Source organism: Scyliorhinus canicula, chromosome 16 (assembly GCF_902713615.1).
Source record: "Scyliorhinus canicula chromosome 16, sScyCan1.1, whole genome shotgun sequence".
NCBI lineage: Eukaryota > Metazoa > Chordata > Chondrichthyes > Carcharhiniformes > Scyliorhinidae > Scyliorhinus > Scyliorhinus canicula.
In genome coordinates, this window is record NC_052161.1 from 138,780,065 (window position 1) to 138,793,418 (window position 13,354).

Below are 13,354 nucleotides of genomic sequence, written 5' to 3' on the forward strand. Positions count from 1 at the left end.
ATGCAATTGTGAGCCCGACTGATGATTTTAAATTGGTTGTCAGAATAATTCTTAGCACAGTCAGAATTGTTGAACAAGTATTGTCCGAGCTCTGAACAATAACGGTATATTAGTTTCAAATTTTTTGAACATAACGTTTTTCCTGAGGTTTAAATATATTTTAGTATTTATTTTATTTCTCAAATTATGCAGCAGTTCACTTTATTATCTGTCTACAGACATGGAAAACGGACCACTGTCAACACAGATGATGCAAAACTGCTGGCAAGGAGGAGCAAAGCACTGGTGAAGTCGCACTTTTTTTTTACACTTGTCATAATATAATTGTGTTCCAATTTGGCCTTCCCAATGTAAAACTTAGCAGTATTCTTAATTGAATGAGGGAAAGAACATTCAGACTATAAAAACTTCTCGGAGCAGATCATGTGCAAGTTGTACTCATGGACTCATCCTGTTTGTTTACTCGAGGATGAAATGTGGTGCATATATTGGTGATTTAATTAATTCATTACAATTTTCGTGAGGCACCTCTGGTTAACTTTCACATATGCTATTTCAGTGGCCTCCACAGAATAGCAACAGTAGTGTTACATAGAATGTTTAATCATCTATGTATCGATTCAGCCTTAATCAAACAGTCAAGTTATTTCATAGAATTTACAGTGCAGAAGGAGGCCATTCAGCCCATCGAGTCTGCACCGGCTCTTGGAAAGAGCACCCGACCCTATCCCCATAACCCAGTAACCCCACCCAACACTAAGGGCAATTTTGGACACCAAGGGCAATTTATCATGGCCAATCCACCTAACCTGCACATCTTTGGACTGTGGGAGGAAACCGGAGCACCCGGAGGAAACCCACGCACACACGGGGAGGATGTGCAGACTCCGCACAGACAGTAACCCAAGCCAGGATTGAACCTGGGACCCTGGAGCTGTGAAGCGATTGTGCTATCCACAATGCTACCGTGCTGCCCTATGTTAAGTGAATACTTTTATACATTACAACCAAGATTCACACCCAGTTTGTTTCCCTGTAATTCATAGCCAGGTAGCAGTGTAGAAACAAACAGACTAGATTCAATTATTTTGCATCCTCCTTCTTTTCCGACCTGTCCCTCCTTTTGAAGGAATTGATTCAAGCTGGCAGCCCCCATCAGCTCACCCAGCCCATTACTCTTCAAGTGTAGATGTAGGTGTGCTATTCAACTGTGGAAAGAATCCCAGTTCAGCCTGGTAATGTCCTGATCTGACATCCCCATGTATCCTGTCATGAACACGTGTATTTTCCAGCAGGAATGAGGAGCAGAAATATTTGCTTTTTCCTCGAGACGAGGGGATCGAAACCAAATGAAACATCCCAAATTATTCTATTCTTATCCAGACACTTGTGCAGCTCTTTCAAACGCACATACGACAAGGAGCAGAAGTAGACCCTACGGCTCCTTGAACCTACTCTGCCATTTGATAATGTCATGGCCGATCTGTTTGTGTTTCAAAATCGACCTTTGATTACCTTATCAAAGGTAATCTTTGATTTCCTTTCCTTATTAAGAATCTGTCCACCTCCGCCTTGGAAATATTCAATGACCCTGCTTCCACCGCCTTCTGAGGCCGAGAGTTTGAAAGTTGCTTAATCTTGAGAAGAAAAAAAATTTTCTTCATCTCTGTCCTAAAGAGTGACACGAATGTAATAATGATCTTTATTAGTGTCACATGTAGGCTTACATTAATACTGCAATGAGGTTACTGTGAAAAGCCCCTAGTCGCCACACTCTGGCGCCTGTTCGGGTTCACTGAGGGAGAATTCCTAATCTCCAAATTACCTAACAAGCACGTCTTTCGGGACTTGTGGGAGGAAACTGGAGCGCCCGGAGGAAACCCACGCAGACACGGGGAGAACCTGCAGACTCCGCACAGACAGTGACCCAAGCCGTTAATGTTAAAACACCCCTCCATCAATCAAGTCACCCCTCACTTCCTAAACTACTGCTGAAAATGAGCCCATTCTCTCTCACCTTTCCTCATAAGACAACCCACTCATTCTAAGTATCAATCTTGTAAACCTCCTCTGAACTGCCTCCAATGCGTTTACATCCTTCCTTAAATAAGGAGACAGCTCACAGTATTCAAGATGTGGTCTGACCAGTGCCTTGTCCAACTGAACCTATCCTTACCTTTCTATTCAATTCCTTTCTTAATAAAGGATAGCATTCCATTAACTACCATAATTACTGGCATACCTTCCAATCAATTGAGCTTTGCGTTATTTAGTTGAGAGTCTGTTGTGCATAATATATTAGTTGCGATCTAGGGTGAAGTTTTTTTAATGGAAGGTGATGATTTCCAGTTGTGTACTTGTGGTTCCTATGTGTGGAATCAAACCTTTCAGTCAGACATCTTATTTGCATCAAGATTAGTGATACCTCTCAGAATTTTAATTACTTGGAGGAGGTCACATATTAATATTATTTACAGTTGTTTTTTTTTAAATTTAGAATATCCAATTCATTTTTTCCAATTAAGGGGCAATTCAACGTGGCCAATCCACCTAACCTGCACATCTTTGGGTTGTGGGGGTGAAACCCACGCAGACACAGGGAGAACGTGCAACCTCCTCACAGACAGTGACCCAGGGCCGGGATTCGAACCCGGGTCCTCAGCGCCGTAGGCAGCAATGCTAATCACTGTGCCACCGTGCCGCCCTTATTTACAGTTGGTTCAAGTTCATTTCTGTCTTTTTAAAAAATAAATTGAGAGTACCCAATTATTTTTTTTTCCAATTAAGGGGCAATTTAGCATGGCCAGTCAACCTACCCTGCACATCTTTGGGTTGTGGGGATGCGACGCGCACAGGCAGGGGGAGAATGTGCAAACTCCACACGAACAGTGACCCGGGGTCAGGATGAAATTTAATGAATGAAAAATGAAATTAAAATCACTTATTGTCACAAGTAGGCTTCAAATGAAGTTACTGTGAAAGCCCCTAGTCGCCACATTCCGGTGCCTGTTTGGGGAGGCTGGTACGGGAATTGAACCGTGCTGCTGGCCTGCCTCGGTCTGCTTTAAAAGCCAGCGATTTAGCCCTGTGCTAAACCAGCCCCTATCGAACCAGAGTCCTCGGCACTGTGAGGCTAACCACTCCGCCACCGCGCTGCAGTCTTTTATTTATAGTTCCCAGCAGTCATGTTCTGATGAGAGGATACTTTTATATATATATTTTTTTTTAAATTTAGAATACCCAATTCATTTTTTCCAATTAAGGGGCAATTTAGTGTGGCCAATCCACCTACCCTGCACATCTTTTTGGGTTGTGGGGGTGAAACCCACGCAGACACGGGGAGAATGTGCAAACTCCACACGGACAGTGACCTAGGGTCGGGATTCGAACCCGGGTCCTCAGCGCCGTAGGCAGCAATGCTAACCACTGTGCCACCGTGCTGCCCTGAGAGGATACTTTTATATAGTACAAACAAGATTCAAACCCAATTTCCTTTACTTGTAATTCCTAGCCAGGTGGCAGAGTGCAGAAACGAACAAGCCATATTCAATCATACTCGACCTTCATTTATTTTGTCCTATCCCTCAGCAGCAGCGCCACCATCTGTTGCAAAACAGGAATTTATTGATGAAGATCTACAATAACTTTTGAGATATTGCTATATCAATCGGCCTTCTTTGAATTCGCCATTGTGAAAACGTGATTTTGAAGGGTCATACAGAGAGTAGCAGAGTAGTGTTTACTAGACATACAACTCTCCAATCATTCATTAAAGTCTGATATATAGAGTAAAAAGCTGAGGCATCAATTCCGTGCAGATCCCTGGGGAACACCACTTGTCGCCATATAATGGAAAACGCTTCTCATCGCAGTAGGGGAAGAATGGTGTTGCATATTTTTTTGAAAATGGCAAGGCTCCCCAACTGCATGAATAATATGATGGTGAGGAACAGGCTTCCTCTTTCCAAGGCACTGATGACATTTGGTTGGAAATAGACTAGGACAAACTGACAAGAAACCGTAAGCTTATGGAGATCCACACAAATTGGCATTCCAGCTGTGAGAGATGGTTAGTTAGACTGCCCAGCAGACTTGGTAGCACTGTTGCTTCACAGCTCCAGGGTTCCAGGCTCAATTCCTGGCTTGAGTCACTGTCTGCGTGGAGTCTGCACGTTCTCCCTGTGTCTGCATGGGTTTCCTCCGGTTTCCTCCCACATGTCCCGAAAGGCGTGCTTGTGATGTGAATTGGACATTCTGAATTCTCCCTCTGTGTACCCGAACAGGTGCTGGGATGTGGCGACTAGGGGCTTTTCTCAGTAACTTCTTTGCAGTGTTAATGCAAGCCTACTTGTGACAGTAAAGATTATTATTACTAAATGTTGTTTTAATTTTTCTACATTAAGCTTTTTATGACTCTCTGTTTAAATATTTGATTTGTTGCTTTTCCAGCTGAACTTCATCACAGAGAAATGTAATGAACTCGCTACCAATAATGCAGAGCAAAAAGAGAAGAGAGCACTCACCACAGGAAAGGGAAAGAAGAAATCTGATGACCGCCTCGAGTCCGCGGTAACGGAAAGTGACGATGTTACCGTAGAGTAATCTACAGAAAAGGCATTTCAAATTTGAAAGTTTACCTTGGAACTAGAACCGAGAGTAAAGATCACTGTAGGTCTCACTCAACTTTGCCCAACAGATTTTCTCTTTCATCTTTTCAGACAGTGGGGAGTTGAAACTACAAATGAATGCCAGCGTTACATTAAATAGAGCACGAGATGGTTATGGAAACTACCAAATCGCATGTGATACGGGTAAAATAGGTGTCGATCTATCTTAGTATTGCTACTAGTTTTATAAATGTTACCCAATATCTTTGGAGTATAATTCACAGTTGTGTCATATGTCATAAATTAGATTCACCCAGGACTTTTGATACATTTGCACTCTTGGTAGAAATGTTTAATTTGCCTTTGCTAAATAATAGTGCTTATTTCTTTAACATTTTTGACACTTACATCTGTGTTCAAGTTCTGCATTAAAACAGACTTGTAATAAATTCATATTGATTCAGTATATTTCTGTAAAATACTGGGCTGGATACTAATTTGTACGCAAGCAGGAAGGGGGAGGAACAACTGCTTTGAGATCGCCGAACCCAGAAAATAGGCATCCCTCAGGATCTGGAAAATTGCATGGGAGGACCTAATTAGAACTGGAGGCTGGTTAGCTGTTCGGTGGGTATGCCCTCGGCACCAGACTGCAGTTGGGGAACAGAGCATAGAGGAGGAGGAGAAGGGGAGGTCTTGGAGTACTGGGGGGAATTCAGAAGGGTTGAGTGGAAAGATTGGATGCCTCGAGGGCAAGATTGAAAAATTAGGGGGTGGGGGTGAGTTTGGAGGCCTTCTCAGTGAAGTCGAAAGAGTTAAGGATGTGGCTGGAGCAGACATGCATGTTCCAGCAGGTTAAATGGAAAGGCACTCGATTTGTTGATCCAGCAGTTCTCATCTATATGAAGCACAAAGTCGCTGTTGGTGCAGTACTCCCTCAGTAATGCACTGAAATGTCAGACTAGATTGGATACTCTGGCCTCTTGAGACGGGCAACTGTAGTTCAAGTCCCTCTTCAGAGGTTGAAGCTGACCCAAAGTTTTTTTTTTAATAAATGTTTTTTATTCAGTTTTCATGTTTTATATTGAACAAATTACAAATTGTTAGAGAGAGAGAAAAAAAAAGAACACGCAAAAATTAACATATATATTTACAGGTAAGCATCTTCGTAATAATAACTGTGGCCTCCCCCCTTTAGCCGGCATACATATTTTACATGAAGCTGACCCAAAGTTAGCTGGAACCATCCTGCTCCGTGTAGCTCAATACATAAATCCACGGAACCATTGGAGAAATCCCAGATGGATTTTAAACAGGATCCTTTTCCTCATCCTTGCTAATCGCAGCCAAACTTAGCAGAGAGCAATTTGGAAATGAAACAGCCGACCCCATCAGGCGCGTGTAGTGTTTCAAGCCCATTGTTTCTTTCACCACAGTTGTTACCTCACAAGTTGATTGTTTCCAGCGGTTTCTGTCTTCATGCCTTTGGTTTTTAAGTTATTTGTAATGTTTTGCTAACCAAGTGAGTCTTTTTGAAGCTAAATGACCATGTTATATTAAAAAGAATTAAATGTAAGATTGAAAAACAAACTTCATTCTATTCTTGTCAAAAAGAGCTTTTGGCATTCCACGCTACACTGTTAATACTATCATCTGTTCACACCGTCTGGATTTAAAACACTGGCTCTGCATGGATTTTCCACTATTCGCTCTTGTATTTTCCCTCTTTTTATGTGTTGGGTGTGGTTGTGGCTTGTAGCAGTCAGTAATGAATCACATTTCCTATTACAAAGTAGGTGAGGATTTAAGAAAATGAAGAGATATGGACCATAACACTCCGAAAGTTCCCAGGTGGGATATTTTCCTGAAACATGACTAATATTTCATTAAAATTGCCCTTTGAATAATTGTTCGTTTGTGCTAGAGTAAGCAAATATCTCCAGTTACTTGCTGGTGAAAGGTTACAGTGAGCTCCTGTTTCTCTTCTCCTCCTCTCCCTTCTTCTCTCCTCTCTTCCCCCCCCCCCCGGGCCTATAGTTTGGTTACGATTTAAATTTTTCAGTATATGCTTCATAAATTCTATATGCTTTCAAGCTTTATTGTACCCAAGTGATGTTGACTGCAATATCTGGAATTAAAGAGATTTTAATTGGGTCAAATTAAATTGGAACCTGCTACGTAAAAATAAATCTACCACAATTTCCCAGTGTCTTAAGTAAAGTTCAGGTTCAATTTTGGGAAACAGTCTGAACCATACTGTGAGGTTCTAGCATGCAAGCAAAATTGGACAGTATTATATTAATATAACATGTTAGACATATTACTGCAGATACACATTACAGATTGACCATGCTGTGTGAGCAAGTGAAATTTGAAATAGCTGAAACCTACTGCTTTGTTGGTGCAAACATTTATTTGCAATTGGAAGCTATCGGGCCTGTTTAAAGCACTTTGTTGAATTACATACTGAGAGAAATGAAGATATGGAGTGATGTTGATAGAATTTAGGTTAACTTACTATTTAATATTTTTAAAATTCATTGATGCGATGTGGGATTCACTGGCTAGGCCAGCATTTATTGTCCATCCCTAATTGCCCTTGAGAAGGTGGTGAGCTGCCTTTGTAAATGCCTGCAGTTCCTGAGGTGTAGGTACACCCACTGTTGCTGGGAAGGAGTTGCAGGATTTTGACCCAGTGACAGGGAAGGATATTTCCAAACCAGGATGGTGATTTACTTTGGGGGGGGGGGGGGGGGGGGGGGAGGAGAGAGAGAGAACTTGCATGTGCCTGCTGCCCTTGCCCTTTTAGTTGATAGTGGTCATGGACTTTGGAAGGTGCTGTCAAAGTAGGCTTGGTGAGTTGCTGCAGTGCGTTGTGTAGATGGTGTATGTTGCTTGGTGGTGGAAGGAGTGAATGTTTGTATATTGGGGTGCCAATCAATTGGGCTGCTTTGCTCTGAGTGGTGACAAGCATCCTGAATGTTGTTAGAGCTGCACTCATCCAGTCAAGTGGAGATTATTCCACCACACTCCTGACTTGTGCCTTGGCGATTGTGGACAGGCTTTGGGGAGTCTGGTGGTGAGTTACTCGTCAGAGGATTCCTCGCCTCTGACCTGCTCTTGTAGCCATGTAAGGAGTTAAACAAGAGAATACTGATCATATTCCTGAAGAATGTGGAATTTTCTGGAGTATTGGACTGTAACAACACCACAGCAGAACTTTTTTCATTTGGAGCTGGAGATGTCCCCACCAGCAGGTGGGCCATCATGTCCGATCGTGTAGAATAGGACAAGGATGAGGCGTTATCTGTGGGCCATTCAGCAGGATGGGGCAAGGAAATAAATCAATTAGTACAATGTGACTGATCAGTCGAATTCCAATGGCTGGAAGAAGAGGATGAAAGAAGGCTTATGACTGTTCAAGGCAGGAGAACCAACGAGAGAGAGAGACCGGGACCAATTCTGCAGAAGACGGTCCCAAAGGTGAGACTATGCGAGGTGGGTAATATCACATACACACAAGAATAGTTTCAGTTTGTGTAATTATGGTATTTTGTTAGTTGCTTTTGGTGCAATAAAGCATTGATTGTCTAAACTGAAATTTGGGCATCAGGATTGCGACTCGATGCTATTGACAAGAGCATGGTACGTGCTTCAACAACCACAATATTTATATGGTTAGTCCAGTTTAGTTTCTGGTCAATGATAACTCCAAGGATGTTGATAGTGGGGTATTCAGCGATGGTAATGCCATTATGTCATGGGGTGAAGGTTTGATTATCTTTTGATGGAGATGGTTATTTCCCAGCAGTTCTTTGGAGTCAATGTCCTTGCCACGTGTCAGCCGAAGCCTGGATAGTATCCAGGTTTTGCGGTATTTGGACACGCACTGTTTCAATATCAGGAGTCGAATGGTGCTGAACATTCTGCAGTTATCAGCAAACATCTCCATTTCTAACCTTATGATGGAAAGGAGGTCACTGATGAAGCAGCTGAAGATGGATGGGCCAAGAGCCTACGTGCGACAATAATAAAGATTATTATATTATTATTTCCAAATCAGGATGGTGTGTGGCTTGGAAGGGGTACTTGCAGGTGATTGTGCTGCCTTGCATCTGCTGTCTACTTTTCTACTTTCCCAAGGAGATATAGGGACCTTCTTACACCGCTGGTATATGTTATGTTCTGTGTAGTGGCCGTGGTAATGATGCACACAGAACATCTAGTTTTTTGACAAGTAATATAGTTTATTAACAAAGTGAACATGTAGAAAGATAACTGCCGAACTATCAGACGAATGACAACCAATAATTGAATTCTCCTGGAACTACTTCTGATGCAAGTGTCCTCTAGTACCACATACTGCCAACTGCCCAATCTACGGAACCACAAGGTGGATCTATCGCCACCTGCTGGTCGGAGGCCGTGCAGATAACTATATACATTAATATGCATATCACCATAGTATAAGTTTTATACAACTGGGTAACTTGCTGGACCAGTTCAGAGGGTATTTAGGAATCTGTCATTTTGATCTCACATATAAGCGAGATGCTCTGAACACATGTCCAGGCTTCCAGATTGCTAGTCCAGCAATGTAACTACTACATTACCATTATGTTACTAGGTAAGGTCTACCGGTTGGATTTTTGCAACAATCTTGCAGGATGTCAGCTTTTTTTTATTTCCAGATTGAAAAAAACCTGAATTCAGGGCTGGAAACCCCCGGCCGTTTGCTGAGGGGGGGGGGGGGGTATTCTCTGGTCCGGCCAGAGGGGACCCCCGCCCGTGGATTTCCCAGTGGGGTGTGGTGGCTTCCATGGGGAATCCCATTGGCAGCAGCGGGAGCAGATAATCCCGCCGCCCGCAAACTGAGCACCACCTCCCACCACCACTGAGAATCCCGCCCCGATTCTCGAACTGCCAGAGAAAAGGTGGAATATTGCAGGTGCTTATTTTGTCGTCTTTATCTCAAGCCGCCATGTTTCGGTTTGAGTGCAATGCTCTCTGGATTACTAGTCTGGTAATATAATTATTACACTACCCATGTAATGTATTGAATGGCACTGATGCAACATTGAAAACTGTCAGTTTTTAAGGCAGAGATGAAATACCAAGTTTTTCACTGTCAAAGTTCTAGTCTTTATTAATGGACACTGCTCGAAGGGACAATTATTTCACAAATGGGAAATTATTTTTTTTTGGAATAAGTTATTCTCTAATGGAAAAATAAATTGAATTATTTGGCAAATGGCATTCTACAACCTCAGCGCATTTAATGAGTTTTCATTTAAGGTTTTAATGAACTGGCGAATCGAAGTGTACCCAGTGGTGTCGTGGATAAATATGCTGACGTGTACCATGTAGTGATAAGAATTCGGGTTAAATCTGCTTCTCACAGTTGGTTCCTGATAGGTGAAACTGAGCTGCAACACGTTAAGGCAGAGGTGTTGACTTGCTGCCTCAATGGTTGATCACAGAATGACACCTACAAGACCTAGGAAGGAAAGTCATGTGGCAAAAATAAGGGGAATTATAAATAATTTGTCTTGATGCCATTGTGTCATGAGACTTGCCAAGAAGGCTTTCTTGATGTACACTTCCTGCTCCACAGTTAGCAATAGTCATGGAATCAGCCTTTACATGTTTTCTTCACTTTAGTTATTTATGCAAATGGTCAAAATACCCACATGAAAAATTTATGTTTATTTTAATGGGTCTTGTGATCAGAATCTAAAACTGAGTTTTTGTCACTTATTCAAAGGATGCGGGCAACACAATGTAGAGCTTCCATCTTGAATGTAACTGGAGAATTTCAAAAGGGGCAGTTAGGAGTCAACCATATTGCTGCGCCCCCCTCCCCCCCACACACAATATAAATCCGATCCTGTTTCCAGTTCTCTCCAACTTTGCCAAAGAGTCACCCAGACTCAAAACGTTAGCCCCCTTCTCTCTCTCCCCGCAATTACTGTCAGACAGACCTGCTGAGATTGTCCAGCATTTTCTGTTTTTGTTTCCGATTCCAGTATCAGCAGTAATTTGCTTTTTATCACCGTGTTAGTATGTTTGGGCCTTGAGTCATATGCAGGCCTAACACCAAGTAAAACACCAGATTTCCCTTCGCTAAAGGACACTTACCAATCCAGGTGGACTTTTAGGACAGTCCGGTAGTTTCATGGCTCCCATTATGGCTACTAGATTTTTATTCCAGATTTATTTGATGGAACTGAATTTAATTTCCCCCAACTGCTCTGAACACATGTCCAGGTTTCCGGATTGCTAGTCCAGCAATGTAACTACTACATTACCATTATGTTACGGGTTTATGTGATATTTCCTTGTTTTTATTATGTGTAAAAAAATAAATAAATAAATAAATCATCTTCCGTTCTGTATAGTAGATTTACTTCTAGCACAATTTGAAATATGTTTACAGTCACATAAATCCACCACATAGCTTCACTGATTGATAACGGTGCCCTTTCTGACAGCCACTGGCGATATTTCCTGTGCCGATATTTTAAAACACGATTTCTAGAAGGAAAGCATTTACCAATATACTAGTCCGTGGCTGGTTTAACACACTGGGCTAAATAGCTGGCCTGTCATGCAGAATAATACCAGAGTGCGGGTTCAATTCCCGTACTAGCTTTCCCGAACAGGTGCCGGAATGTGGCGACTCGGGGCTTTTCGCAGTAACTTCATTCAAGCCTACTTGTGACAAGTGATTATATTATTATTACATACAGTCTATTTCTTAAACTCAGGATGTCCCACAGCATTTCATCGCCAATTCAACATTTTGTGGAAGTGCAGACATAAGTGGGAAAATGAGGCATCCAAGTTGTGAACAGCAAGTGCTTGTAATCTGCAGTGTGAGCTAAATAATCAGTTAGATTGGTTTTGGTGATGTTAGACGAAGAATAAATACTGGCCAGGACCAAGGAAGAACTTTCATTCGTGGTTAACCTACTTCAAGACCGATGTTCTCAGGATGAACAACTGTTTTGAATCTTTGCTTTCTCCAGCCCTAGAGGTGTCAACCACTGCTGTGTCACATGTCCACAGTGTGTTGAAAGCTTCTGCAAACCTGCTCGGTGGCCATTCTCCCTGTGTGAGGTGGCCGAAAAGAGCACTTTTCCTGCAAGGTCCCCTGATTGGTCACATGGCCCTGGAATTTGAGTGATTTTATTTTAAATCTAGCCTAGGGAGAGTAACATTAATTAGAACACCACATATATTGGTCCAAATGAAATCTGAAATAAGAAAACAAATTTGGGGCTCCCTGCTCTGTGGTCCACTGAAGCAATTGATCTGAATGTTTGTGTAGTTGTTACTAAAACTAAGTAATACATCCATGTACTTTTAGACCAAATAAAAGAGTGGATGATTTCCAAATGTTATCCAGTGATTGGTTAAAATGATTTTTAAAATGTCTACAAAGAACGTAAATGCAGGCATGATTCCATGATTCTGATTGTTGTTTGTGAAATATAAATGTTCAACGATACATAAGAACTAGGAGCAGGAGTAGGCCATCTGGCCCCTCGAGCCTGCTCCGCCATTCAATGAGATCATGGCTGATCTTTTGTGGACTCAGCTCCACTTTCCGGCCCGAACACCATAACCCTTAATCCTTTTATTCTTCAAAAAACTATCTATCTTTACCTTAAAAACATGTAATGAAGGAGCCTCAACTGCTTCACTGGGCAAGGAATTCCATAGATTCACAACCCTTTGGGTGAAGAAGTTCCTCCTAAACTCAGTCCTAAATCTACTTCCCCTTATTTTGAGGCTATGTCCCCTAGTTCTGCTTTCACCCGCCAGTGGAAACAACCTGCCCGCATCAACCCTATCTATTCCCTTCATAATTTTAAATGTTTCTATAAGATCCCCCCTCATCCTTCTAAATTCCAACGGGTACGATTATGGCAGAAGTTTTTGCCCCCTTCTTTTACCATGTGAGCTCTGTTTTCTGCTGTGAGGTCCAGGAAAGCACTGCATTCATGTCCTCCTTTGTTGTTTGTATATTCGGTCAGTGGGCTTTCCTGTTTACTGCATCAGTAGTTACAACTGTGCCGGCGGCGTGATAGCACAATGGTTAGCACTGTTTCTTCACAGCGTCAGGGTCCCAGGTTTGATTCCCGACTTGGGTCACTGTTTGTGCGGAGTCTGCACGCTCTCCCCTTGTCTGCGTGGGTTTCCTCCGGGTGCTCTTGTTTCCTCCCACAAGTCCCGAAAGACGTGCTGTTAGGTAATTTGGACATTCTGAATTCTCCCTCTGTGTAGCCAAACAGGCACGGAATGTGGCGACTAGGGGCTTCTCACAGTAACTTCACTGCAGTGTTAATGTAAGCCTACTTGTGACACAAATTATGATTATTATTATAATGCCTTGCTGCTTTCCTTGACTTCAAAGATTCAGAGGACAGCACGGTGGCGCAATGGTTAGCATTGCTGCCTCACGGCACTGAGGTCCCAGGTTCGATCCCGGTTCTGGGTCACTGTCCGTGTGGAGTTTGCGCATTCTCCCCATGTTTGTGTGGGTTTCACCCCCACAACCCAAAGATGTGCAGGGTAGGTGCATTGGACACGCTAAATCGATTGGGTAATCTAAATTTTTTTTAAAAAGATTCCATCAAAGCGTACGTCTGATCATACCTTCAGTTCCTTCTCTTAATTCTTCTAACATTGTTCCATAACCATTCCCACTATTTTTGAATAATCTTCAATTGTGGACTGCATTA

At 42.4% G+C, this 13,354-nt stretch overlaps 1 protein-coding gene across 1 annotated transcript in view; it reads left to right on the forward strand.

The window, feature by feature from the left end:
* The window catches only part of cenps (centromere protein S), a 54,802-nt gene extending 48,605 nt beyond the window's left edge, over window positions 1-6,197 (forward strand). Inside the window, exons 4-5 of the mRNA XM_038821956.1 lie at window positions 219-285; window positions 4,450-6,197. Coding sequence (XP_038677884.1) covers window positions 219-285; window positions 4,450-4,602 — 220 coding nt within the window. The 3' untranslated portion in view covers window positions 4,603-6,197. The remainder of the gene's footprint in view (window positions 1-218; window positions 286-4,449) is intronic.
* Window positions 6,198-13,354: the final 7,157 nt, after the last annotated feature.